The 27,718-nt window shown below is 41.7% G+C and overlaps 1 protein-coding gene across 4 annotated transcripts; it reads right to left on the reverse strand.

Annotated features, from left to right (window-relative positions):
• Positions 1–601: 601 nt before the first annotated feature.
• Dcaf17 (DDB1 and CUL4 associated factor 17) lies at positions 602–27,701 on the reverse strand. Of its 4 annotated transcripts, XM_038337005.2 has the most exons (14): positions 27,347–27,701; positions 26,878–26,981; positions 22,558–22,648; positions 18,808–18,944; positions 18,337–18,415; positions 15,426–15,515; positions 12,773–12,877; positions 12,374–12,479; positions 9,449–9,591; positions 6,361–6,470; positions 4,385–4,472; positions 3,615–3,698; positions 2,471–2,626; positions 602–1,393 (listed from the first exon to the last, which is right to left on the reverse strand). In XM_038337005.2, exons 1-14 carry the CDS (start codon positions 27,470–27,472, stop codon positions 1,253–1,255), a joined length of 1,560 nt encoding a protein of 519 aa, XP_038192933.1. In that variant the 5' UTR covers positions 27,473–27,701; the 3' UTR covers positions 602–1,252. The 4 variants fall into 4 exon arrangements, with proteins under 4 accessions (XP_038192933.1, XP_041911387.1, XP_038192935.1 ...); XM_042055453.1 differs by lacking the exons at positions 602–1,393; positions 2,471–2,626; positions 3,615–3,698; positions 12,374–12,479 and adding an exon at positions 6,194–6,251; XM_038337006.1 differs by lacking the exons at positions 602–1,393; positions 2,471–2,626; positions 3,615–3,698; positions 4,385–4,472; positions 12,374–12,479 and adding exons at positions 5,897–5,944; positions 6,194–6,251.
• Positions 27,702–27,718: the final 17 nt, after the last annotated feature.

Raw genomic sequence — 27,718 nt, forward strand, 5'->3', positions numbered from 1 at the left:
CATAGATATGAAAATATCGCTCAACGAAACAGATTCAGTGAGTCAATAGGATGGAAAAATCGGTCCAAAATCTTCAGATGTATTAGGAGCTAAATGGGTTACAAATCAGGAAAAGGTTTCATTTCGATTTTGCTTGGAATGTTTTATAACACAAATACACAGTGCTGGGAGATAGCTCAGTCTGGAAGGTGCTTGTTACACAACCATGCAAATCTGAGTTTAGTGCCCAGCCCCCAAGTAGACATTGGGCTTGATGGTCTGTCTTTAATCCCAGTGCTGGGGAAGCAGACAGAATCCCAGATTAGCTAACCAGACTAGCATAATCAGTGAGCCCCAGATCATAATGAGACTCTATCTCAAAACACAAAGTAGGTGGCTCTTGAGAAGACCACCACTGACTAACTTCTGCCTCCGACTGCATATGCACACACATGTGCACATCTGCACACACATCAACATGCATATATATCCACAAAAACACACCCATGTGCACTGGTATTAAGACACACACAGAATACAATCATGGAATAAGATCGTATAAGAAATGGTAATTTGATACCTAGAATCAATTCTTGATATTGTATAGAAACATACACACACAAAGTTATATGTATATATTTTTTTGTTTTTTACAAAGAAGCTGTGATGATTTTTGGCTCAAAAGTATGATTTTCATTACAAATCCTATTTATAATCTTTAAGAAAAGTTTGGTATAGAGTATATAGGATTTATTTATCTTTTTGTTGTCATTTTGAGAGCAGCTGTATATCAACCTGGCCTTAAATTTGCTATATAGCCAACACTGGCTTTGAACTCCTGCTCTTTTTGCTCTACATGCCATGTGCTGGGATTACAGATGTGTTACACCTGGCTTCTATGTTTAATATTTTTATTTGTTTCTCTCTCCTAGCCTTACCAATTAAAACATTACAGTAGTCTTTAAAAGTCATGGTAATTATCCCTGCATCAATGATGTCTCCTGACACCTAAATGTAACTGTCCTGTTCCCTAGCATTTCATATCCACAGTAGCACCTCGTCTAGAAGAGTCAAAGGCTGGGTCTCTTGGGACAGTAGTCCAGAGAGCATTCACATAAAATGGAGTCCTTACCCCCTTATGTGCAAGAGTTTAACCTAGTCCTTTGAAGCTAGCACACGACCTGTTATGTAAAATACTGCAGAATGTTCCATGCAGATAATAAGCTGATAGGGTGTTTCACCAAATGTTTCAAGTTACAATGATCTCACTGTCTTAATCACTTCTGTTGACAATTTCTTCTTCTTCTCCAGGGTCACAGACCATCTGGTAAACATAGCAGCTGAAGACCCGGTTGGGTTTCTGTTCGATGTGTAGCACCAAGTCTCTGTCAAAGTAGACTTCATGGCTATACGTCTGTAATGAAAACACAGTCACATGGGGGTCTGCTTTTCACACAATCATGGTCACTGTTGTGTCACCAAAATATCCTAGCACCGACCCTAGGAACTTTTGTATGTACACAGATGTGGAAGAGTTGTCACAAACGACAAACGAACTTTTCACAAAAAAATGGATTTTTATGCGCATGTAGATGACTAATAGAAAATACAGAACATTTAGACACTGGAAAGAGCTGTGGACTTAGGAGTCCACGTACCAGCTCACTGCACACTGGCTGTGTGAACACGTATACACATTCATGCGCTCCAGTTCCTTAATGATGGAAAAAGGCTGAGGCAGAAGCATGCTGTTCCTTATAACTTTTTTTGTATGTGTGCTGTGGAATGCATGCATACTCACATGTGTGTGCGTGTATGTGTGTGGAGGCTAAAACGGGACATCAGATGTCTTCGTCAATCATTCTCCATCTTATTCATTAGATCCAAGGCTCAGTAATACAGCTGATCTAGCAATGTTGCCTCAGAGATCTTGACTTCACCTCCAAGTCAGGGGCTGTCACACCTACCAGCATTTATATGGGTGCTGGGATCCAAACTTGAAACTCCCGTATTTCACAAAAATTGAACCATCTCCCCAGTCCCCTGAACCTTGTGTACTGTCACCACCAGCTCAGTTCTGGGTGGTGCAGGGTCTCTACCCAATCTGCAACTGCCCCAGGACATGTACACTTTATAACATGTGTAAGAACAAATGTTTCCAAGTGCTGAAACCCAGCCTGCTCAGATACTGCCTCTTATTAACTAGCTGTGGGAGATAATTACATTATAATTTCATTTAAAAAATATTACCAAACTTAAAATTGGAAGGAAAATAAAAGACTATATGAAGGAAATTACATGTCTCAAAACCCACAAAGTTTTATCTTCAAGGGTACTGGTAAGAAGATAACCCTAATGCTAAGAAGCACTTATTTTGTCTTTCATGTTGTCATGGCACCGGTCCTGAGTGTGGACTGATACGGACGTGTTGTAACAAACGGCACCTTGAAAGGAAACTCTTACAGCTTAGTGCTCCAGGGGTTATACGTACCACATCCCACGACTCCACTAGCGGGATGCTCTTGAGCAAGGTTCCGTACTCGTTACAGTGGAAATCCAAGTGAGCTTTTCCCTCAGCATCTATTTGAGTGACAGCCACTACAGACAGCAAGTCCAACTCATCCTCATAGTCCACAATTTTGAAAGTCTTGGAGACAGATGAGAGCAGGGCCAATTTCAGTTAATGAGTTAGGAATATTCCTACATTTTAAATTTATTCATTTTATCCCTTATGAAAATAAAATAGCAGGAGGAATAAGTAGGTGAGAGAATCAGTAGAAATGTATCTCTATGTATATACCTGTAAAACATGGTAAATACCAGATTTTCAGGTGTTAAGCAGTATCCTGTAGACTTTAGCAACAGAACTAGAAAGAGCAGAGCACTGGATCCCTGGGCATGGAGGCACAGGCCTTTGCGGGATGTTCAGCTCATGGGTGCTGGGACCCAAACTCTTCCTTATGATGGACTAGCAAGTGTTCTTGATAGCTGAGCTGTCTCTCCAGCTTGCCAGAACACCCTCAACCTTATGGCTCCCAAGTGTTTTGTTTTCCCGTTGCTTCCACAGGGACTGGACCCAGGCGCTCTCGCACGCCATGTGAGCACTCTACTGCTGAGCTGTAGTCATTGCTCGTCTTGGAGAATTTGCCCTTTAAAAGCTATTTATCTTAGAGAGAAAAGTGTCTGTGTGTGTGCGCACGCACACACGTGCTTGCACACACGTGCTTGCACACACGTGCTTGCACACACACATATGAAGCTCAGAGGACAACTCTTGGAGAAGAGTTCTCTCCTGCTACCCTGTAGGAGCCAAGGACTGAATTCAGGTCACCCAGCCTGCACCAGTCTGTGCAGGGCTTCTACCTGCAGAACGCCCTTGAGAGCGAGTCAGTGAAATGCACACCTCATAGAAACAGTAAGTTGATAGTGCTTTCAAATTATTTTGGCACTGTAAACGTGAGTACAAACTGTGTAGAAGATTCCAGTAAGAGATGAGAAGGTGGGGTGACACTGCCCAAACAACAAACCGCCCGCCGGCAGGGACCCCTTATCCAGTGTTCACCCTGGGCCTGGGAAGCTTTCAGCTGAACAGAAATGACTGCTGGCTCGGACTGCTATCATCGACTAAAGAATACCTCTTGCTCTGGGTCATCATCCAGGAGGCTGAAATTTCTTTTCACCACACGTCCAGAAGCTGTAACGGTGATTACGTTTTTGTTCTATCAGAGGGGAAAGGAAAATCAGGACACGCTCCGTTACATGCAGTCGAAGGCAACAATCCTCAGAAATTTGGTAAAACCAGCTGACCTTTCCCAACACCCACAGTCCGTCAGCTGACTGAGAAAATTCCAAATTTAATTTAAATCTAATTTTCAATCCTTCACTCAATGAAAAATAATTTATTTTAATAAAGGCTTTAATTGGATAAAATGTTAGAATAGGCAAAAACTAATTAGTTAAAGGTTAGATTTGCTCTTCATTCATCCCTCTGACTCTGCCTCACAGCAGAGAAAAGTAAAGGTGGATCAGAAACATCCCTCAAGGATCTCAGCTTATACACTAAAGAAAAAATTAACAGCTACGTACAGTTAATGCATGGTATCTGGTTTTTAAAAGATTTATTCCACACCTAGTCCTAAATATGCACAGCTATTTAGAACCAAAGATTGACAATTCAGCACTAAAAAATTTGAAGAGGAAAAAAAAGAAGAAATAAGCAAGATAAACTCAGTATAATCAACTGTCTTCAGCTCCTAGCCGTGAGTGGGGATTAAGACCAGCTACTCGTGCAGAGAAGATGAGCAGATCCTGCACAGCTGTGCTGTCTGCAGCCAGGCAGGAAAACATGCACATTACAAGTTACCTAGACAGTTCTATAGAAGGGACATAAATATTTCTGACTTACTCTGTCTTCTCTATTGGCCCAGATGACAAAATCTTCAGAGATCTGATGCTGAGAACTATTATTTTCTACCTCACTTAGCTTCAAGACTCTGCAAAGGGATAAGAATTGTAAGAATTCAAAACTGCAGAACACAGCTGCCAAAGCTGACCTCAACAAATGAAAACTGCAGCAACTCACTTCTCCTCCATCGACTAGTCTGCTCTGTTAACTCTCACCGGCACGCACGACCTCCACACTCAACATTTGTGAAACAGAAAAGCTGTTTGAAATACCTACTGAAATAGGTAACACGTGGCTTGCTCAGGCCTAAACCATTTTTCAACAAGTTTACTGACGACACCACGCAAACCTCAGCTCTCCCTGCAGCAGGCACTGCGTGTCTCACCCCTAACATAGAGCAGACAGTTCCACTGTTGGCTCTGTACAGTGCACAGTTAAGCATGGCACTCAGCATTGCCAGTGATTGAGACAGGACAGCAATTAACTGGAAGGCAGAACTTTTCAAAGAGAGTAAAATCCACACTCAACAATACTATTTTTTTAGGATTGTATTTAAGATTTGGATTTGTAGAGATAAATAATCTCATGGGTCAAGTTGATTAATCAAGAGAAAAGAATCTGCTTCCCACCCACAGAAATCTGTTCACATCATTAAAAAGCTTCAAGATCACAAGTTCTCAAACCTCTGAAGTCCCATATGCAAAGAGAACAGCAAGGAGAAGCCACCGTGGCAGGGACAACCGAAACTTTCCATTGACGACAACAAAGAAATCAGATAATGTTTCAAACTGATAGATGATTTTGTCAATCAGTGGAAATATTCAAAGGGGCTTATCTTTTAAGACCTGGGGAGAAGTCAGGCTTGGTGATACCTGCCTTTTATCCTAGCACTAGAGAGGCAAAGGCAGGTAGATCTCTGTGAGTTCAAGGCCAGCCTGGTCTACATTGTAAGTTCCAGGACAACACAGAGAAACCTTATCCAAAAAAAAAAAAAAAAAGTTTCTGGCATGAGCGCTCTGGGTAGTGTACAACCAGGGTGGGGTTAAGCAGAGGGAGAACTAGAATCAAACAGGAAGAAATTCCTGAGTGAGAAGACAAGACCTAAACACTGAGGTAAGTAACAGTTAGTGGAAGTCTGGGTAGAAGATCAAAACCATGAGAGATTATAACAAAGAAGGCTGAGAAGTAGGAGAACATAGCTTGATGTCAGAGAAGCCACATGAAGGCCATTTTAAGGCAGAAAGTTGATGTGAAAGCAAACAGTACACAAACACCAATCCAGGAGCTCAGAACAAAGGCAAACCACCACCTTTCTCTAGGGCACCAGAGACTGGATCAGGACCTCACCCACAACAGCCAAGTGCTCTACTCGGAACTACATCTCCAGCACCCCTTCCCCATTTTATTTTATTTATTTATTTATTTATTTATTTTAGAAACAAGGTCTCACAAAGTTGCCCAGGCTAGCCTTGAACTTGCCATCTTCCTGCCTCAGCCTTTTGGGCAGCTGGGATTTCAGGCCTGTGCCACCTGGCTCTGTGATCTTCTTTCTCACCAGTCCTAGAAAATGAAGACCCATTTAGGTGTGTGCCACACTCCTATAATTCCAGGATTCAGTGCACAGAGACAGAAAGGCTATGAGTTCAAGGTCAGGCTGGGCTATAGACACTTGTAGCCAGTATGAGCTACACAACAAACCCCTAAGAATCTGCCTTAAAACAAAGCAAACAAAACGAAGAAAGGATAACCTATAATTCCCTTCCATTCATTCACACACCATCAATCAAGAAACTTAGGTGCAATACTTACAGACAGTAAAGCTAAAGTATAAAACCAGACTCTGTGGACAAGTCTCTCAGGAAATACTCTGCACACACAAATTTTTCATAAAATTAAAATGGCTACAAGTGAAATAAAAAATGCCAATAAAGGCATAAAAATGCTTTTAATTTTAAGGTACTAACAAAATTACTCACTTGACTTGATTTGGGCCAACATGTATAATTCTTCCAGAAGCATCAGGGTGAAAATAGATCCAGTCAGATTCCAGGGAACAACACTCCATTTCCTGGATTCCATTTTTTGCCTGAAGTTGGGAAAAAAAAAAAAAAAAAGACAGGGATTAGAAGGGTAAATAAATTTTCAAACTTAACCCTTTCGGTAACTCCCAGGTATAGGAAAGAAATCTAGAGCGGCTGAAGGGGGCAGACGATGGCCAAGTGAGGACATGCACAGTTGAGAAATTCAGAGCATCTTGGAGTCAGAAACTTTGCAGTTACCCTGCCGTGCAGTAAGTAACAGTATCCCAAGCCGCCAGCGCTTGTGCATGTGCTGTGTATTGGGGGCTGTGGGGTGCTCATCACAGCTGCATGGAATTTTAGTAACACTCAAAGCAAATATCAACCCCATTTTATGGCTAGGAGACTGACACACAAAGAGAACAAATATTTGCCCAATGTTTTGAACCTATTAAACAGCAGATCTGACTCCAAAGTCCACGAATGTTCCATTACTATACATGTGCAGCTCCTTACAGCTTCCTCCACCCAACCCCAGCCACAGCTGCCTGTCAATCAAAAAAGCAGGTACGCTCACTTAAACACGTAACCAAACCAAGAGTCTCTGACTCAGGCCACATAATCTCCTTAAATAAGTCAAATATTAAACTCTCATATCTGAGAAAGGAATCTAATACTGATGAGCATTTAAGACGAGAAACGAGTATTTTTATTCTAAAATATGTAGGTATATTTAAACATTTAAATAAAGAAAAAAGCCACATCTGGTGCTGCATGCCTTTAATTCTACTACTTGGGAGGCAAAAGCAGGTGGAACTCTGTGAGTTCAAGCCTGGTCTACATACTGAATTCCAGCACAGCCAAGGGTACATAGTAAGATCCTGTCTCAAGAAAGAGGAGGTAGTTGGGGGTGAACACTGTATGACAAATGATCCACATGTGCTCATATGTTTTATCTTCTACAGAGCAGCACCAGGAACTAATAGCAGTGTGCATCCAGTAATGTCTGGCCTTGGCCATTATTTATAAATGTGCTGAAATGCAGGCCTGATTAAATGTTGTAGTTGTTATTAGAGAGTATGTGATAGGTATGCTTAATGACGACTTAATTCTTTACGAAAGAACATACAGGATCAGTTCTTATATAAGAACATATGCTAAACAAATAGGAAATGCATTGTACAAGGTGTGACTAGATGAAACATTAGGTAGAGCAGAGAGGCAGAGAGTGACCGGTGCTGACAGCTGAAGAAAGTCCTGGCTAAGAGGGAGCAGTCGTATCAGGACTTGCAATGGCAGGCAAATCCTTTGTAAAATGATACGAAAGGGGTTTTCACTGGGGGAAGGAAGGGGACAAGGCTGTTACACGGGACCAAGAAGTGAGAGAATGGAGGACAAACGCTCTTACAAAAGTAAACTAGAAGACACTACTCATAGTGACCCCATGACATCAGGAGAGAAGGAAAGAGGGCCCATGCTTATGCTGCCCTTCAGCATGGTGGGAGGTGGTGGCCTGGGACTCTAAGAGCTACTAGAGCCATTAGTGACTGACTGTGCAAGAGTCCTGGAAGACATGGGTGTAGAATAAACTGAATCCACCTCACGAAAAGCAATTTATCTGATAAACCACATAAGTCAGCAATACCAGCAAAGGTGAGAGCCACAGCATGGGTGGGGGGTAAAGGTGCTCTGCTCTCCGGGCTGCCCCGTCACACAAACAGGGAAGAGTCGTTGAGGAATTACAAACAAGCTGAGAAAGAAACTGTGCTCCCAGCCATGTCTGGCCATGCTAGACCTCAAATGATTAAATGGAAAATCAAGAAAAAAAAAATCCTATTTTGAAAGAAAATTAAGATGAATTCAGTGAGTAAACTTTTACTGTTTTGCCATGAGCCTCTTCTTCCTGTGGTGCCAGAAGCAACTTGAGGAAGCCCTTGAAAAGGCACCGCTTCGGTGCCAACGCTGCGAGCGCCAGAACTCCATCTGGTTCTGCTCTTCAAAATCAACAACACATTCCACAGGAATCTCAGAGCAGCCCTGAGGATATTCTACCACAGTTCCCACAGTAGCATCTGAGGGAAGCTTTCCATGAGAATCCCGCTACAAGACTGTTAGAACAAAACCCACAGCTACAGTCACAGCGCCTGGGAGGCAAGGTCGGGAGTACCAGATGTTCAAAGCCAGTCTTGCCCATATAGTGAGTTTGAGGTCAGCCTGCGTTACATGAGTGTCTAGGATGGGAAGGAGAGATCGAGAACCCTTGGTATTCTAAGACCTTTCAAAAATTCATGTTTTAAAAATCTGGGTGATGGGCTGGAGAGATGGATCAGCAGTTAGGAGCACTGGCTGCTCTTCCAGAAGTCCTAAGTTCAATTCCCAGCAACCACATGGTGGCTGACAGCCATCTATAATGACATCTGATGCCCTCTTCTGGTGTGCAAGCATACACGAAGACAGAACACTGAATACATAATAAATAAATCTTAAAAAAAAAAAAAGAAAAAAGAAAAAGAAAAAAGACAACTTCCCAAGAAAGGAGAAAAAATAAGTGCAGTTTCAAAAAAAATAATCTGGGTGACAAAACAGTATTTCCTATGTTCTCTGCATTTTAAGTTGTTCACAAGTGTCAGGTGTGGTGGCACATGCCTTTAATCCCAACACTGGGATAGGGGCTGGAGAGATGGCTCAGCAGTTAGGAGCACTGGCTGCTCTTCCAGAGGTCCTGAGTTCAATTCCCAGCAACCACATGGTGGCTTACAACCATCTGTACTGAGATCTGGCACCCTCCTCTGGCATGTGGGCATACATGGAGGCAGAATGTTGTATACATAATAAATAAATCTAAAAAACAAAACAAAACAAAACAAAAAAAACCCACTGGGATAGCAGAGGCAGGAGGATCACTGTGAGTTCCAGGCCAGCCACCGCTACATAGAGACCTTGTCTAAATGAGAAGGTAATTTCTGGACATATAGAGCTATGAGAGCAGAGAATAAAAATTTCTAATATAAATTTACTGCTAAAAAGTTGAGTACTCATGAATTACCAAGGAATTATCTTTGAGAGCACAAACATGGAAAACTCCTTTCTGCTTCTTCTGGTTAGGTGTGATGATGTAGTGCCAAGGATGGCCGCCAATCTGAAACGCATTCTCCAGGGAGGAGACTTCAAAGAGCGGGGACGGCGAGCCTGCGGAGATGAGCAAGAGGAATTCATGAGCTTCTCATCTCGGGTGGACTTGCACCATTCATTAACAAAGTTCAACCTTTCTTGGTACATACACATACTTTATGAAGTTCCATTAATGAAAAATTACTATGTTCAAGGAAATAAAATGCAGTCAGAAAAGACGTTTGTCACTAAGAGGACAGAAAGCTGGTAGGAAACAAAGGGACTCTTAGTTAACTCTCTAGGCACATATTTTGGAGGGAATACGTGAGGACAAAAAGAAAAAAGGAGGCTGAAGGTGCTTACCACAGGGATGAGGGAGGCAAATAAATAATAAAAACTGCAGCCACCCCCAGAGATCTATGCATAACGTCAACTCCCTGAACAATCGAGGAACATAATCAGTCTAATAATTCTTTCAAAGGCAAGGAGATTGTCCATAACATAGCCTAACAGGTACACACCAGCAAATTTAACAAAAGCTGCCCTGTGTTACGTTTCTTGTGTACAAGCAATGTTAGTCTGAATGAATGCAACCAATTTAGGATGGAGTCTGCCCACAACGGTGACTTTATCACAGAGTCGACATCACTACTATTGTTATCATCAAACAAGCTAATCTTTACAGACATATCCAATCAGTCTCTTGGGGATGAACATCAAAGAAAATTTTGTTAGCGCTTTTTTTCCTCTTCCTCTTTGATCACGGTTTTAATAACAACATAATAGACCGACTCTAAACACTGTAAGGAGAAGGTATTGTAGTGAGGACCCAATTCCTTTTGGTGGCTATAGATTTGACTGTTCATCTATAGCCTCTTGATTTGTGCTTCTACCTGGAGAATATCTGGTTCATAAAGCCACTCGTCTTCAAGGGGTTATTCTCAGAAAGATCGTTCATGTAAGGGTTACATGTTAAAATGGAAATGTGTGTTTTGTTAGGGCTCCTCTTACTTCTGAGAGCTGTACACAGGAGAAAAACAGACAATGAAAAGTAGCTTACAGGCAATTTTGGGGAGAAAGTAAGAACAGGTACAGATATAATTATATCAAATATACTTAAAGTACTTAAAAGTTTTTAAGAAAAGGAAACTATCTTTAATAAGCAAAGGTCTTTTCGAGTAAAAGAAAAATATTACTATTCCAATATAATAATAGCCAAATTCAAATGTCATGTGATAATAAACTCAGGTTCAGTTCCCAGCACTCCTCTGGCCTCTGCTGGCTACAGACATGCACACAGTGACTTACACACAGCAGACAAAATTTTTAAGGAGCTTTCTGAGCATGCCTATACTGAACTCAGAAGGTATTTCTGAGCTTAGGAGGTATTGCTAACTTTTTATAAAACTGCCTAATTCACTTTAAAATGAACCATTTTTAAAGCATTTGTTTTGGACTTCATGGATAGCTTAACTGGTTATACTGAGCACCTTTCATAGCTTATGTAATTACCATTTGCCACTGAACAGAGCATTCTTTTCTTTCTTGCATCTTTCACTTCTGTTTCTTGACCTATTTATTGATAATACAATGGTAAATGATGAGAGAAAAAATTCCTGTTTATTTTGGCTATAATAGAAAAACTTTTGGAGTTTCATCTAAAAATCATACTGTTTACTGGCTAGAAAATGGTAAAAATGTTCTCAGCATCATAATGAATGACTCTTAATGAATTAAGAATAGAGGCAAAAACACAAGGATAACGCCATTTATCTACCTGACTCTCTTAACTGGCCTACAACCATCAAGCTGTCCTTGGATGCCTGAGGAGACCTGGACAGAGGGCTGCCGTCTCCACAGTGTGCAACAAACACTTAAACATCCTATATACTTTGCTAATTTCCTTAGGTAGATGACCCCCTAAATCATTCAATCGTATTGTTCTATAACAGGAAATAATTTTATAGACTATGATTTTGAACATTATTTTTTTTTTTTGAGACAGGATCTCATGCAGCTCAGGCTGGCTGTCAATTGCTGGTTTTTTACTAAGCTGCTGAATTTAATAAGATAGGGTGGTTGGGTAGCTTTTGTTTGTTTTTGAGAGTCTGATATAGCTCAGGCTGGCCTCAAACTCACTATACAGCCAAGGATGATCTTGAACTCCTGATCCTCCTGCCTCCACCTCCCAGGTGCTGGGATTCTAGAGATGGGCCACCATACCTGGACCAGTTAGGTGAATTAAATACAGAAACTTTTTTTTTTTTTTTTTTTTTACTGTCTTCATAAAATTCACATATAACTTTCTTTTTTACTATGGTCTAGGATCTGTCTATCTTTAGTTGGCATCGCATTACTTATTTCCTTGGAAAACACTATCCTTAGAAATGGGTAGACTTAACAAAATTAAAAAACCTTGAATTGGCAGGGACAGTGGTGGCGCACGCCTTTAATCCCAGCACTCAGGAGTCAGAGGCAGGTGGATCTCTGAGTTCGAAGCCAGCCTGGTCTACAAGAGCTAGTTCCAGGACAGGTAGGTTCTAAAGCTAAAGAGAAACCTTGTCTCAAAAAACCAAAAGAACAAAACAAAACAAAACTTTATGTTGTAAGAAAACTATGATGCTATGAATCGCTGCAACTCATCATTTTCCAGGCAAGGAGGCTCAGCATCCTCGGGCCTTCACTGCAGTAGCAAAGGACAGCACTGTGCTGACGATTACTCAGCAGGAGGGTGACATGCTGTACGGACGTGAAATGAGTCAGGGCACAGTCAGAGAGAGAAGGGTGCGCTTGCAGCGCACAACTATTCACGCGAGCACTTACTTTCTTAAGTTGAAAAGATCCTGTATAGCAGCCATACCTGTGATCTTAACATTACAAGGAATGCCAAAAGGAGCCTCTCCTACAGTCCCAGTAGTCCCGCCCTGACTGCATGCACACCCTAAGTCAAGTTTCTGTTGCATGAACTAAAAACAAAACAAAAAAAACAACAATGGTGGCTTTAGAGCCTATTTAAGAAGAAATAAAATTTACATGAACATGGCAGAGAAAATGTCTTTATTCAAGGGCCTTTCTGTTTATCCTCCCCACCCCTCTTGCAAAGGTTACTGTGCCTTTTCATATTTCTATAATAACTTTTATAATTTAAAATTATATGAGCACCTGACTCACTAAAAACAATAACAAAACAAACAACAACAGAAAACTTCAGTGCAAGCCTCATACTGAGTGTGTTATGTCCAACTGTAGTTTTCTCTACCTGCTCAATGATGGCCTGGAAGCTATACAGTCTGACCAGTCCCGAGCTGTACATCACAATCAGTATTCCATGTGACAAGGTAGCATCTGTGACATTCGCAAAAACCTAAGGAGAAAGGCAGAGGTCAGTCACCTAAGACCGAAAGGCCAATAATCCTCTGAGTCATCAAAATGTTGGCTTTCTACTGTATATTCAGGTCATTGTTGCTGCCTCACATTAAAACTCAACTAAAACTTAGCAGTGTGAAGCTAGAGTGTTATTAGAGGCACGCAGCGAGCCACTAGATACCCGGGCTGGACCATCAATGGAAGCAGGGCACGCAGGGCTCAGAATGATGTGTCAACATCCATTAGCTGTATAGCTTTGTCAATATAAAGTAATTAAAATTCTACTTTCCGTGGAACAGTGGTATGCAGTGATGCCATGTAATTTTAAATGAGTATTTATATCCAATAGAGACTCATTGTTTACACTAAGATGTTCTTCACAAAGACAAATATCTATAGCTGCTTAAAAGCAAGAAGATTGGACCTTGGGAAGTAATTACAAGAGAAATGGCCAGCTATAGATCGAGGTATGTTTGTGTGCTGTGGGTATAGTGTACGAATGTGTGCAGGTGCATAAACCCACGTTCCTGTGTGCAGTACAAGAGGATGACACTGGGTGTCCTGTTCTACCATTCTCTCCACCTTATTCCCTCGACACAGGGTTTCTCTCACCGCATCCAGAGCTTTCCACCTTTGCAGCCAGGGGAACCGCTCTTGTGCAGTGCTAGGGTTGCGGGCACACATGGCCATGCCTGGGCTTCATGTGGGTGCTGGGATCTAAACTCATGTTCTCATAATTATACAGCAGGCACTGTTACCTACCAAGTCACCTCTCTAGTTCCTACCTCCAGATTTTTGGCTCAATTAAGTTCTTGAATTTCTATTTGAAGTTTCATTTCTCAACTGCTTAAAAAGCAAAACCATAAAGATCAAACCCTACAGACTTTTACCAAGAGTAAGGTTTTGCCTTATTGTTCCCTAAAATTTCTGTTCTTGAATCTTGTGATTTTCTCTACAGCTCTGAGAAAGGGCATGATTCTGTGCCTTTTTTAATATTCAACAAAAAGCAAGGTAGGCAAATATTTATAGTACTAAAAGCATTATAGAGAAAATAAAAATCCCTTTGACTCCTTTCAAGGAAGACTACTCAGCGAAGATGTTCCATGGTAATAAGTAGCTTAAGTCTGACTGTTCAAGAGCCTCACCCCTGTATCCTTTATAAGTGAAAGATGTGCTGTAATCCCGAGTTACAGTCATCAAAACCAAATCCCTCAAGAGACTGGATGTATTAGAAATAAACAGGAACAGCTTTGACTTTGCTAGTCTTTTTCTGTTTGTTCCTGTTGTAGAATGTAATGCACATATAATTACTTAATCCACAAGCATAAAGAAAACAATGAAGTTACAAGTTGGGCTTTTTGTCATTTTCTTAGAAAGATAATTATGGTTTGCTTTGAATTGGTAGCTCTTAGCTTTTCGATTCCCTGGTTCCACGCTTTAGAAGAAGTACTTGGGTAATTCAAACATCTGAAAGTTAGTAAACAGCTGCTCAGCTTCCAACAGAACACGCTGGCTGTCACAATGCCCTAAATACTTAAAGTGCCTAGCACAAAATAGGCTATAGGTGACAACTAATATTATTCTTTAGTTTATGCAATTCAGTATAAGCTAATACAATAGGAAATGTTTAGATAGAGTTAGTTTGTTTGCTAGTGATACTAACAGAGTCTCAAGATCTTGTCTCCTACAATATTCCAGCATCTAAACACTACTAGGAGAATTCCCAAGATAGCTTTCACAAAGTGAAACTTTTTTCTTTTTCTTTCTTTCTTTTTTTTTTTTTTTTGAGACAGGGTTTCTCTGTAGCTTTAGGTCCTGTCCTAGAACTAGTTCTTATAGATCACGCTGGCCTCGAACTCACAGAGATCGGTCTGCCTCTGCCCTCTGAATGCTGAAATTAAAGGTATGTACCACCACTGCCCAGCTACAAAGTGAAAATTTTTAAAGAGAAAATAGACTATTGACTCTTACTTTCTTCTCATTTATTCCACAAATCAAGACAAATGGGAAGACAATAAAAACCCAGACTGCGTTAGAAAATTTATACATTCGAAGTCTTGTTATGTAATATAAAGCAAGTTTTAGACCTGCACCTTGTAATTAAAATGAGACATTTTGTTGAAGCTTAATGATCATTTTAACAAGCTCTGACATATATTCTCTTTGAAAGTCCCTTAGGCATTTCATGATTTTATAAACTAGCAGTTTGTTAATGACCACAGGATTTCAACACTAATAATACGAGCCATCTGAGCGGCACAGAAACATGCTGGACGCTTAGGCTTCTTCCCAAGTCAAATGTTTACATTGTGATATGTAAAAAGACAGATCAATAAACATTTCATAGACAGGAGAACATTCCTATCAAAACATCTAATAAATAAATGAAGATAATTGTCAATAAAATACTACACTTAAGTAACTACAGTGTGGCTCTGCACAATTTTAGTCCCAGCACCTGGGAGGCAGAAGCTGGTGGATCTCTGAGCTCAAAGCAGGCCTGGCCTACACAGTGAGATCCTGAATACATTAAAATTTTTTCTTACCTTTCTGTTGATCTCTAGAATCCCTACAAGTGAAAAGGGCAGAACCCGGAACACTGCAAGGTATAACAAAACAGACTGCTGAGTGCCTGCCTAAAAGAAAAGAATAAAATTATATAGGTAGCTCTCCAAAGTACTTCAGAAAACAATTATCTTCATAAGTTTAAAATATCCATCTGTCCTTGTATAGTTTCAAGGACAAAAGTTTCCATGAATTGAGAATATCCGTCTATTTAGATAATAAATATAGCAAACATACTTAAAAGTGTTCACTAGTTCTCCAGCTCCTCACACACACAAATACATAAACATAAAACTCTACAAAGGAAGCATAAGCGTTTCTTCCCATCAGAACCAGTGCATGCGCAGGCAAGCTGGAGTTCTAACAATGAGCCTACCCAACAGCGTGGTGTTACCACAGTCCTCCCATCCAAAGTACCTGTACTGATTGCTAAGACTCTACTGAAGACAGACATCAATACGTCAATAAAAGCTTGAATGATTTATCAACTTGGAGAAGAGAGCTCCTTTATCTTGAAAAACAAGCTCCCGGGGCTGGAGAGACGGCTCAATGGTTAGGAGCATTGGCTGTTCTTCTAGAAGAGCCAGGTTAAATTCCCAGCACCAACGTGGCATCTTACAACTGCCGTAATTCTAGTTCCAGGGGATCCAACAGGGTTTCTCTGTAGCTTTGGAGCCTGTCCTGGAACTAGCTCTTGTAGACCAGGATGGCCTTGAACTCATAAAGATCCGCCAGTCTCTGCCTCCCGAGGGCTGGGATTTAAGGTGTGTGCCACCACTGCCCTGCCTGACACCCTCTTCTGACTTCTTTGGACATTGCTCACATGTACACAAACATGCATGTAGGCAAAACACCCATTCCATACATATAAAATAAAAATAATTTAAAAGAAAAGAAAGACAAGCTTCTAACAATTATTTCCATTATGAAATGCAAAATAATCTATTTACTTCTCTAGTTAAGAACTCAAGGGAATATCTTCAATTAGGGGCAGCACAGCTGTCAGCCCCACCACAGCAAAATTCTGCTTAAGCAGAAATAAGGTTTAAGCACCAAGACTATTAATCAAAACCACAGGAAATAAAAGGCACAAATAAATACAAAATCAGAGTGTGGTGTTTAAAGCCCCAGAGACCTTCCCTTTAAAGAAACATAACTTTTACTAAGCTAAGATCTGTGCTCCTAAATCCTAAAGTCAGATTTTATATATATATATATATATATATATATATATATACACACACATACATACATACATACATACATACATACATACATACATACATACCATAGGCACATGTGCAGAGTTAGACTGAAGCCCTGGTTCTTACAGAGGGACATTAGATCAGGCACTTCTAGAATTATCATGAAATGTTGCAATAAATGTTCCAGTATTTAACTTTTATGAACTATACCAAAGCAGAGAGCTACACAGTGCATGTGAACAGCAGCAAGAGACAGCAACCCTTTCTCAGGCCGGCCACCTAGATAACGTGAGGAAAAGGCCAAGGAGACCCCAATACGAGGTATGTCGTTGTGCTATTAATATGACTGAGCAAGACATAGGAAGTATTTATAAACAGCCATCATTACAGGGAGTTTAGGTCTGCTGTAACGGTCCAGTGGTGAGGTGTTTGATCCCTGGAACCCAGAGGGTGGACAAGGAGAACTGACTCCTGCAAACATCCTGTCCTCCACTACATGCGCACTGGGACACGTGCTCCTCCACTACATGCGCACTGGGACACGTGCTCCTCCACTACATGCGCACTGGGACACGTGCTCCTCCACTACATGCGCACTGGGACACGTGCTCCTCCACTACATGCGCACTGGGACATGTGCTCCTCCACTACATGTGCTACTCCACTACATGCGCACTGGGACATATGCTCCAAATCACACACACAGAAACAAATTAGTGCCATTTAAATGTTTTGAGATGAATTTTAAAAAGTTAGTTAGCAGCTTATCTGGTTCCATGGCAAACACAGAGCCAGAGGAGGCAGGCAGGAAGGGACGGAGAGTAGATGAAGAAAGGCGCTGGAGTTGATGAGGGGCGCCTGATGGGGTTATCTACAGGAGGGACAAGCATAGGAACTATTTGATTCGCTAGAAGTCCTAAAGCAGGTACGGAAGTGATCCCAGCACTTGGCAGGCTGATGCAGGAGGATCTCAGTGTGAAGATGCACAGCCAGACTCTCTCAAAAACAAAACCCAAACAAACAAAACCCACCGCACACAAAAAGGTATCCTAGAATTCTAAGTAAGTTACCTGGCAGTCAGTGCTACAGGAGTTTCTAGAAGGCTATGTTTCATAGAGAGTACAAGGAGGAATTTGAATACAGAGCTTGCCAAAGCAAACAGAAAATAATAGCTTCTTATTACAGTTTTTTTTTAATATATCCTGTCCTGAGATAAAAACAGAAAACCCCTATGAGAAAAAAAATCTCTATTTTATAAAAATGCTAATATAAGATATATTTCCTCATCACTTACAACAGAAATAAGTTTCCTGATTATGTCTAGGCTTTATAAAGTCTAGTAAATTCTGGGTGATACCTTTTGGGGGAGGAGGCAGGAAAGAGGGTCTCACCATGTAGCCCTGGCTGACCTGAAATCAGGGATCCTTTGCTGAGATTGAGGGTCTGCACCACCCTGCCTGACCCATGCTGAGTGATTCCTAGAGAACCATTGAGGGAGGTAGCTCAGCACTAGAGCACTTGACCAGCATGCACGAGGCCCTAGGTTCACTTCCCAGTGCCCCCAAAGAAATAAACAAAAATAAAACAGAGAAACACCATTTGAACAGTCTGCTTTAGGAGAAAAGTTATCTACAAATTTAAACAGCACTCTCCAGTCACCAGTGTGCAAATGCACGGTGCTGCGGACCTGCCGGGCCACTGCTGAGCCTTTGTTCTGGGCTGACTTGACCGCAATGACCTCTTGAGGGGTGTCCCAGCTCAAGTACCTTCAAAAGAACAAAGAGGAACTTAGTGGTTTGGCTCAGTCCTCTTATATTTAAAATTAAATCATTATACTTTGTTTACTTACCTACATATTTTTGGTTTTCAGAGATAAAAATCTAGCCTAGAACTCTTGGATTATACTAGAATGGAGGACCTACCTCTAACTACTGTGTATAGGATAATTACTTAGTAGGAATACAAAGATAAATACTGCAGGTCACCAGCCTCAGATCTTCAAACAGAACAGAGTGAAGGAACAGAGAGTAGTTCATAAACAGGGATCATAGAATACACTGGAAAGACAGGACAGAGGGCAGGACTGAAGAGGCGCTTAAGAGTTCCAGGACCAGAAGTCTCAAAAAAAAACTTTAAATAATAATCTCACAGTTGATACCTGAACTTGCAATAGGAAGCAAGGTATATTTTCTCCAGGATTTCCCCTGTAGTTGCCGATATACGAAGCAGCCAATTATGAGCAGTCAGTGCTATGAGTGAGGACTTATAATCTGACGGGTCAGGAAGTATTTCTCCCTGAAAAAAAAAAAAGGCATAAAAACAAACTGCTTGGCTAGGAACATTTTCTGTGTCCAAAGAAAATGGCTAGTTACTCGTCAAATAAGTAAGCTAGAGAATTACTAACTGCACAAATGAAGAAGGCAAGGGAAGGCAAGACTGTGGGTTGTTACTTTAACCGTTACTTATCTTTTTACTACTTTAAAATGTATCATCATTACTGTGTGCATATAGCTGCACCAGCCACGATGCACATGTGGAGGTCAGAGACAACCTTCCTCTTGTTGGTTTGAGACAGGGTTTCACCATGTAGGCTTGGCTGGTTGTAACTCACTCTGTCTACCCGCCTCTGCCTCCCGGGTGCTGGGATTAAAGGTGAGAGCCATCAAGCTCAGCTCTACTACCTTCACGTGGGTTCTGGGATCAAATTCAGGCTGCCAGGCTTGCATCACTGGGAAGCAAGGGCCTTTACCACTGGGCCACCCCACTAGTCTTAGGAACTTATCAAATGTGTTTGTCCATTTACACACACAAATGAACATACAGCACGCACACAGCGTCTGAAGAGCTCACTCAGCATCACTCCCGAGCAGAGTAGTCCCCAGATTTAGCCAAAATCTGCGCTGACAGCTGGAGCTCTCAGTCGACTCATTGAGAGCCATTGTTTGGACACGGCACAGGTCTGATGCAGGTTAGCAAAGTTATGAGTCAAGAAGTTGAAATTAATGTGGCATTTGCTTCAGTAAAACACGAACGGGAAAGAAGAGACTAAGGCCTCTGCCCAAGCTACTAGAGCTATCTTCCCCCTCAAACTCCAGAGAAATAATCGTTTGCTTTCAGTTTGCTTGGTTTTGTTTGTTTATTTTTGTTATTTCCTAGGCAGAGCCTGTGTAGTGCTGACTTACGATGACCCGGTCCTCCTGCATCCACACTGATGCTGTGATTTTTAAACGTATTAACTAATTATACGTAATTTGTAGGCAACAACATGAATGCTTTTATACTATATAATGTCTTTATGTATCATCTCATGGAGACCTTAAAGTTTTCAAATATCTACTGCCCCTACTTAGTCCATTAGAGACATTTGGAACAAGTACATATGGATTCAAACTATTTCTTAAACCAAAAGTGACATTTCATACATATCTCAGAAACAAAACAAAACAAAACAGAGTACTAATTTCAAAGTAGTTTTGTTTCCATATATTAACAATACAGTGTTCCTCTGAGTTCTTCATAGAAAATCTTGTGTCACCACAAATAAAAACAAAATCATTTAAATGTTTACGAAATGAGAATAAGAATTGGGTTAACTTTATTTTTCCAGAACTGCTCTATATTTTGTGTGTTTGAATTGGTATATTCAAACTTTCTCAATTAAGAAACCTATCATCTCTCTAATCCCCCTCAAGAAAATAGATTAAAAGGCTTTAAATTGTTTAAGGCACAATTATTCACAGCTTTCAATTAAAGAGGAAGAAAACAGGCTTCAAACTTTCTAATTTTTAAAAAGGAGACCTCTATGAAAAGAGTAATTATAGGGGGAATGACAGTTTTAAAAAATTACAGCTTTATGGAAAAACAACAGCCTGGAAAAAAATTTAACATTCAATTCAGGATATTTCTGCCCATGGCTCAGACAGTACTTCTGGGCACACCCTGGGAGTTCTCTTAAAAAGCAGCCACCACACTCACAGACAGGATTAACTTGCTGCAGTGTGTCCTGGGAGGACTTCCTAGAAATGATGCCATGGAAGGCTTGAAAAGGGGAGAGCCGTCCCTCAGAAAAGGGCTGTGATTAAAGACCATGGCAAGACGGTCTGACAATTATTGTGTATGTGAGCATTATTAGAAGCGGTATTAAAGGCCGAGGAAGAATTTTACAAATATCTTTGTTTAATCTTTGGAACTTTCGATGTTCCATGTTTATTTCCCCCAGATTAATTCCTCCTAGCTCCCCTGGTGCCTGTATCCTCACGTCCCATGGGGAAAGTGTCCTGAAAGGAGAACAGCCAGGGCAATGCTGGCCTAATGGAATAACTATTGTAGCTTTAACTTTTATCCTATTATTTCCCTAACTACATTCATAGATGGAATTTATGAGAGTTTACTTTCAAAGATCTACGTAATAGCTGCTCACAAGATGACTGCAAACTACCTTACATTGTTATAAAACTTTTAATCAGTTTTTAGCTTTTTAAGATTTATAAATTATCTCTAATTTACAATTTTTCATAATAAACTGAACATGGTGGTGCATACCTATAATCCCAACACTCAGGGGTGGGTAGAGTCCAAGGTTCAAGCTCATCCTCAGCATCATATCAGGTCTTTAGCGAGCCTGGGCTCATACATGAGCCTGCTCAAAATAAATAAATGAATCCCAAATACTGCTTTAAAAAAAGTATTACATTTGTGAGTGTGTATGTGTGCACGTGCATGCACTCATGCATGCACGTGTCTGTATGCATGGCTGTGTGTGTGCCTGCATGTGTGCATGCATGACTGTGTGTGTTCATGCATGTGTGTGCACTGGAGGACATCAGCAGACAAGTTTTAGGACTTAGTTCTCCCTTTCCCTAAGTAGGTCCTGGTGACTGAACTCAGATCATCTGGCTTGGCAGTAAGCAACATTTACCTACTAAGCTATCTTTCTAGCCTGTAAAAAAAAAAAAAAAAAAAAAAAAAAAAAAAAAAAAAAAACTGTTAAAGTAACTTTGTAATGGTACTGAAAAGACACATTCTCTTCTTGGTTATTCTAAAGATTTGGGAGTCACATGATTTTTAAGTTTTATCCTTTAAAAAACACACTAACAATGACTAGTTCTTCTAAACAAAATGCTTTGCAGAACATCATGGAGGAGGCTCAGAAATGCTGCAAGGCAGTCAGGTGGAGGTGGCGCATGCCTTTAATCCCAGCACCTGGGAGGCAGAGGCAGGCGGATCTCTGAGTTTGAGACCAGCCCGGTCTACAGAGCTAGTTCCAGGAAACAGAGAAATCCTATAAAAAAAAAAAAAGAAAGAAAGAAAGAAAGAAAGAAAGAAAGAAAGAAAGAAAGAAAGAAAAGAAAAAGAAAGGAAGGAAAAAAAAAGAAACAAAAGCCAGAGACCAGCACATCTGCTATGAGGTTGTGTTTTCTATATATGGCAGGAAGCTGTACCCAGGAAATCTCAAACTACTGCCTAAATAAGGCCTGTACAACAACACCAGCTAGATGGGGAAATCTCATGAGGCCCCGCCCCTAAATGAAGAACTACAGGCAATTAACGGCTGCTGAGAGAGGGAGAGTCAGTCCTTCTCAGAGACTTGCCTCCTGACAGTTTATCCAATATGAAGGGTCAGTCCTGAACACATATGCATCCGAGCAGCAGTGGATGGACCCAGCAGGTTGTACTTACATAAGTGTGTGTGTGTGTGCACACAATAATTAAGAAGAGGTCATGAACTTGAGAGGGAGTGTATGTAGGGGAACATGGAAGGAATTGAAATGGGGAGAGAGTAGGGTAGAAATGATATAAATACAGTACTTGCATAGGACTTTTAAAAAATGAAATAAACATAAAAATAAAAACATTTAAGAGTTGGGGGAGCTTTTAAAAAAAACAACGCTCTAGAAAGAAATCTCACCACTGGGCATTCCCATAACAAAGCATCCTCAATTTTTTCTGCTTTGGAACATTTTGGCATTTCATAAAGTTTTCTTGGCTCTGATGCAACACTGGGAAAAAAGAAAATAAACATTATTATTAGTTTTAAACTGAGGCAATCTTTCACATGTCTGTAGCCCCAAATTACAAACTGCTATTGTTTCCCCTAATTCTTTGGTTTTTTTTTTTTCTGCTCACAAATTCATTACATACAAACACAGAAAAAAATGTTTTAAAAAAAGTCAATATTAATATAGTTTATAATAGGGTCTAGAGAGATGGCTTGTTTGGTTCCCAGCACCCACATCAGGCAGCTCACAACTGTAATTCCAGCTCCAGGGGATCAATGCATCTGGTCTCTGCAGGTACCTTCCCCCCCACCTCTCTCTCCCCCCCCCCCTCTCTCTCACACACACACACACACACACACATACACACACAGACATATTTTGGTTCATCTTCTAGATGTTCCTCATGTAAATGGAGCTATCTGGACATCATTTTACAAAAGAGCATTATATTGAATTCTTTTATCCTTAAACATTTACTGTAAGACTGTTGAATCCATTAAGTTCATTCTATTGCTCTGATATTTAAAAGTGATTGTGTATAGATTAAAAGGTTCCCGTTGGGCATTGGCTAGTTTTATGTCAACTTCACACAAGCTAAAGTCATCAGAGAGGAGGGAATCTCAATTTAAAAAATGTCAGAAAGATCAGGCTTCAGGGAAGGCTGTAGGGTATTTCCTTAATCAGTGACTGATGCGAGGGAGGGCCCTGCCCACTGTTGGTGGTGCCTACCCTGTGCTGAGTCCTGGGTTCTATAAGAAAGCAGGCTGAGCCGGGCGGTGGTGGCGCACGCCTTTAATCCCAGCACTCGGGAGGCAGAGGCAGGCGGATTTCTGTGAGTTCGAGGCCAGCCTGGTCTACAAGAGCTAGTTCCAGGACAGGCTCTAAAAAAGCTGCAGAGAAACCCTGTCTCGAAAAACCAAAAGAAAAAAAAAAAAAAAAAAAAAAAAAAAAAAAAAAAGAAAGCAGGCTGAGCAAGCCAGAGGGAGCAAGCCAGGAAGCAGCACCCTTCCATGGCCTCTGCATCAGCTCCAGCCCCCAGGTTCCTGTCCTGCCTTTCTTCAGGGATGAACAGTAATGCGGAAGTGTAAACCAGTTAAACCCTTTCCTCCCCAAGTTTCTTTGATCATGCTATTTCATCACAGCAATAGAACCTCTAAGACACATTAGTTTGAATGAACATTTGTGGATACAAATGGAAACACTCTTTATGTATATTTTTTAAGAAATATTAAATATGTGTCTCTTCCCACTATCACTGTTCCTTCTATCTTCCAGCAAATTCAAGACTAGGCTACGGTATGGTTTAAGGTGCTTGTCAGGTCTCAGGCTCTATCCCAAGAACAGCATTCACCCTCCTCTCTGCGGAAAAAGTGAACACTGTATCCTTAGTACTTTCTTTTGAAACAGTCTTGCTACTATGCCCACGCAAGCAATCTTGGCCCCGCCTGCCCCCTCCCCCACCTAGTCTCGACTTTTCTGGCAACTACTGAGATGTGGTCATAGATGTTTTCTTTTAGCCGATGAACTTTAAAGTTTGACTACTGTGAAGAGAAACATTCTTAGGATGACATTTTATTCACCTTTGATAGTAACGCTACGGTTTAAATGAAACAGAATACCACAGGAGCGAAAGCAGTCTCCTGTGATCCTACCTGTGAGTGTAACACCCTCAACAGCACCGTGAAGAATGCTGTATCACTAATCAACAGCATTTACTTTGCTTGAACTTTTAAAAATCAAAACAACTGCCGGGCGGCGGTGGCGCACGCCTTTAATCCCAGCACTCGGGAGGCAGAGGCAGGTGGATCTCTGTGAGTTCGAGACCAGCCTGGTCTACAAGAGTTAGTTCCAGGACAGGCTCTAAAGCTACAGAGAAACCCTGTCTCGAAAAACCAAAAAAAAAAAAAAAAAAAAAAAAAAATCAAAACAACTATCTCTGCCTTGGGACAGTGATGAGCTGGTATTAATCCTTGTTAATACTGCAAGGTATAGTGATGAGAATGCCCAGCTTTCCAATGCTAGAACCAGAGCCTTCAAAAAGTTTTCAGAAAGAACTGGTGAAAATGATGAAACAGCAGCCACTTAAAGCCTTGGTTGTCCTTATAAAAGCACATAAAAGAGCGTTTATTCAAGAAAACCCTCGGAACTCAGGAAGGATAGTGGGAGCCCAGTGTCTGCACCAGGCACTTTCCCACTTTCCCTCCCTCCCTCCCTCCCTTCCTCACACTCAGGAAGAAGGTATCACAGCTCTAAACTGTCCCCACCAAGACTTCTAGGATCCCTCCCCGCTGCTGCTTTGACTCAGAGGTACTCTCCCCAGAATGGGCGGAGTGACACCATTCTCATCCAGCCCCAGTCATGTGTTGTTCAGGCTGAGTCCCATGTTAGTGTAGTTCAAAGTCAGGAGTCCCTTCTGTGGGGCCCACGAGGGCTCTATTTGGGTATACTACAGTGCTGAATGACAGGACCCTGAGGTCACTTCTTTCTTTGTAAAATCCAGACTGGCCTTATCGTTCTTTCCTAAGCTGAGTATCCTGCGCACCTGATCGGCTCAGCTTCCACCATTAAAGGAGTCACTCCATCAACTCCTGTGGCTGGCTCCACAGAGTTGGCCTAGAGACTTGAAGACGGCCTGGGCAGAGAAGCAGTTCCAGACAGATAGCCCATCGCCCTTCCCAATAAAACTGACTTCATTTGAAACAGACGTGGAGGAGTTCAAGTATATGTGCACTCTAGAAACCATCAGAAGCCACGTCCAAGGGCGAATGGAGGCTCACGAGTAGATTCGCTAGCATTAAGGGTTAAATTGCAGGTTAAATTGTAGGATAACTACTAGTAGAGTGGTTCTCAATTGGCAGGTAACAACCCCTTTGGGGTCGCCTATCAGATATCTTAAGTATCAGAGACTTGTATTACAATTCATAACAATAGCAAAATTATAGCTATGAAGTAACAACAAAATAATTTTATGGTTGGGGGTCACCACAACATAAATAAAGGTCTCAGCATTTGGAAGGCTGTGTGAACCACTGTACTAGAGTCAAGGCAAACCCCAGAAATCGCTAGGCTCTCTGACTGCTAGTTCCTAATCCAGTAATAGAAGAACTTACACCAGGCAGTGGTGGCACACACATTTAACCCTAGCACTCAGGAAGCAAAGACAGGCGGATCTCTTTGGGTTCGAGGCCAGCCTGGTCTACAGAGCGAGTTCCAGGACAGGCTCCAAAGCTACAGAGAAACCCTGCCTCTAAAAACAAAAAAGAACTTAGATGTTATCACCTCTGAGAAAGCTCAGTTGGTAAAATGTTTGCCATGCAAGTAAGAGGATCTGAGTTTAGATCCTACCTCTCATGGTTTCTGGCACTTGTAATCCCAGAGTTGGGGAGGGGGAGACGGGCAAATTCACAGGACTAGATCATCTACTGGAAACCTACCTGCCTGGTCCACTGAACTAAGACCTTGTCTCAACAAAAAGTTGGATGGCTCCTGAGGGGTGGTTCTGGAGGTTGACCTATTGCCTCAGCACACACACAAAGGACATGCCCATAATCTTTAGAGATGTGAGGTGAAGAATGTGTGTTTAGAATGTACTTTAAAGTATTTACCATTATGGGCGGTGGTGATGCACCCCTTTAATCCCAGCACTTGGGAGGCAGAGGGATCTCTGAGCTAGAGGCCATCCTGGTCTACAAGCTGGGTTCCAGGACAGTCAGGGCTACATAGAGAAGCTCTGTGTAAAGTGGGGGGGGGGGGGGGGGGAAGGAGAGGCAAATCGGTAGTATTCTCTGTAGCCTGACCATGGCTGGTTTGTGGATGAGGCTAATAAAAACTATGCATCTATAAATACTATGCTTCTGTTTGAATATTTTCTCTTGGAAAAAAAGTAAGCACTTCTAAAACAAAATATAATACCCATCTCCCAAGCAGCATCTAATTATCTCATAACCTGTTTGCTGGACTCTGATCTCTTAAATGTAATAAAACTGCAACTAGTGCTGAGTAGCATAGAATTCGGCCTGTGCTATAATTTTGTGTGAAATAAGTATTTACAAAGATGAAACCTGCAACTTTAGATTTAACGAGGTTTTAAAATCGCATGCATTTTCCTTTAGTTTTATTATGGACTCATTTTCCAATCTTCCTATTTCGCTAAGACTAAAGGAGCCACGTGGTTCTATAAAAACTACGGTCAGGCGAATTATGGTACAAAATCATCACCAAGAATTTACCTGCTGACACAGCACCGGTAATTGTCAAAATAAATTCTTCCTCTTTCATAGGCTATAGGTGACTTGGAATGGGTTGTCCAAACATTCTTAAATTTAGTACTCTCCTGAAAGATACAAAGAATTTCCGTTTAGGCCAGAACTCAGTCCCCTGCTGTGGAACCATTTTCAAGTGGGTAGTTTAAATCTACTGTTTCAAGTACAATGTTTTTTTTTTTATTCTTCCTCCCTCTGCCCACACGTGTTGGTTTAATTGGAATGCCCAACTTTTACATCGATTGTTTGCAGGAAGGCAAAAGCTTTTTAAAAACTAAAGCCACGAGATGGACCTATAAGTACCTATTTACTAACACCCTAGTGGCAGGACACGGATGTCCCTCCCCACTTATGACCCTCAAAGGAAATCCGAGCGCGTAAAACACTGCACCCCGGGAGGATGGACCCCAGGCACCCCGACGACGGCGGGCGTCACCTGGCACACCAGCGCCCGCAGGATGCCCAGGTTCGCCCTCTGCACCACGCCCGCATCGCGTGCGAAGAAGCCTAGAGCCCGGCGACTCAGCCTACGGCACACATTGGCCTTCGGGGTCGGACCCATGGAGGCTCGGGGTCGGCAGGGCCGCGGAGGGGCGCGCCCCTCACTTCCGCGAGGGGTGGCAGCCGCCACCTGCGAGCCTCAAGGGGAAGCTGACGCGGGATCCCCGTCCTGGGCACTCGGGGACAGTGAGCAAGAGTTAGCACCACTTGCGTTCGCTGCAAACGAAGAGGAGCAACGGCGCCTGCACGGCCTTTCCTTCAGCTCTCGGGCTCACCGCCGCACCTCGCGGCCCGCCGTAGCCACTCC

The sequence above is a fragment of the Arvicola amphibius genome, chromosome 7, assembly GCF_903992535.2.
Source record: "Arvicola amphibius chromosome 7, mArvAmp1.2, whole genome shotgun sequence".
NCBI classification, from domain to species: domain Eukaryota; kingdom Metazoa; phylum Chordata; class Mammalia; order Rodentia; family Cricetidae; genus Arvicola; species Arvicola amphibius.

Coding starts and splice junctions, on each gene's coding strand:
- Dcaf17 (XM_038337005.2), bottom strand. CDS start 27,472: ATGGGTCCGACCCCGAAGGCCAATGTGTGCCGTAGGCTGAGTCGCCGG. Junction 18,416..18,807: donor GCTTCCTATTGCAAGTTCAG/GTATCAACTGTG, acceptor GTTCTTTTGAAG/GTACTTGAGCTGGGACACCC. Junction 6,471..9,448: donor CTCTCAAAGATAATTCCTTG/GTAATTCATGAG, acceptor TCCCAACTTCAG/GCAAAAAATGGAATCCAGGA.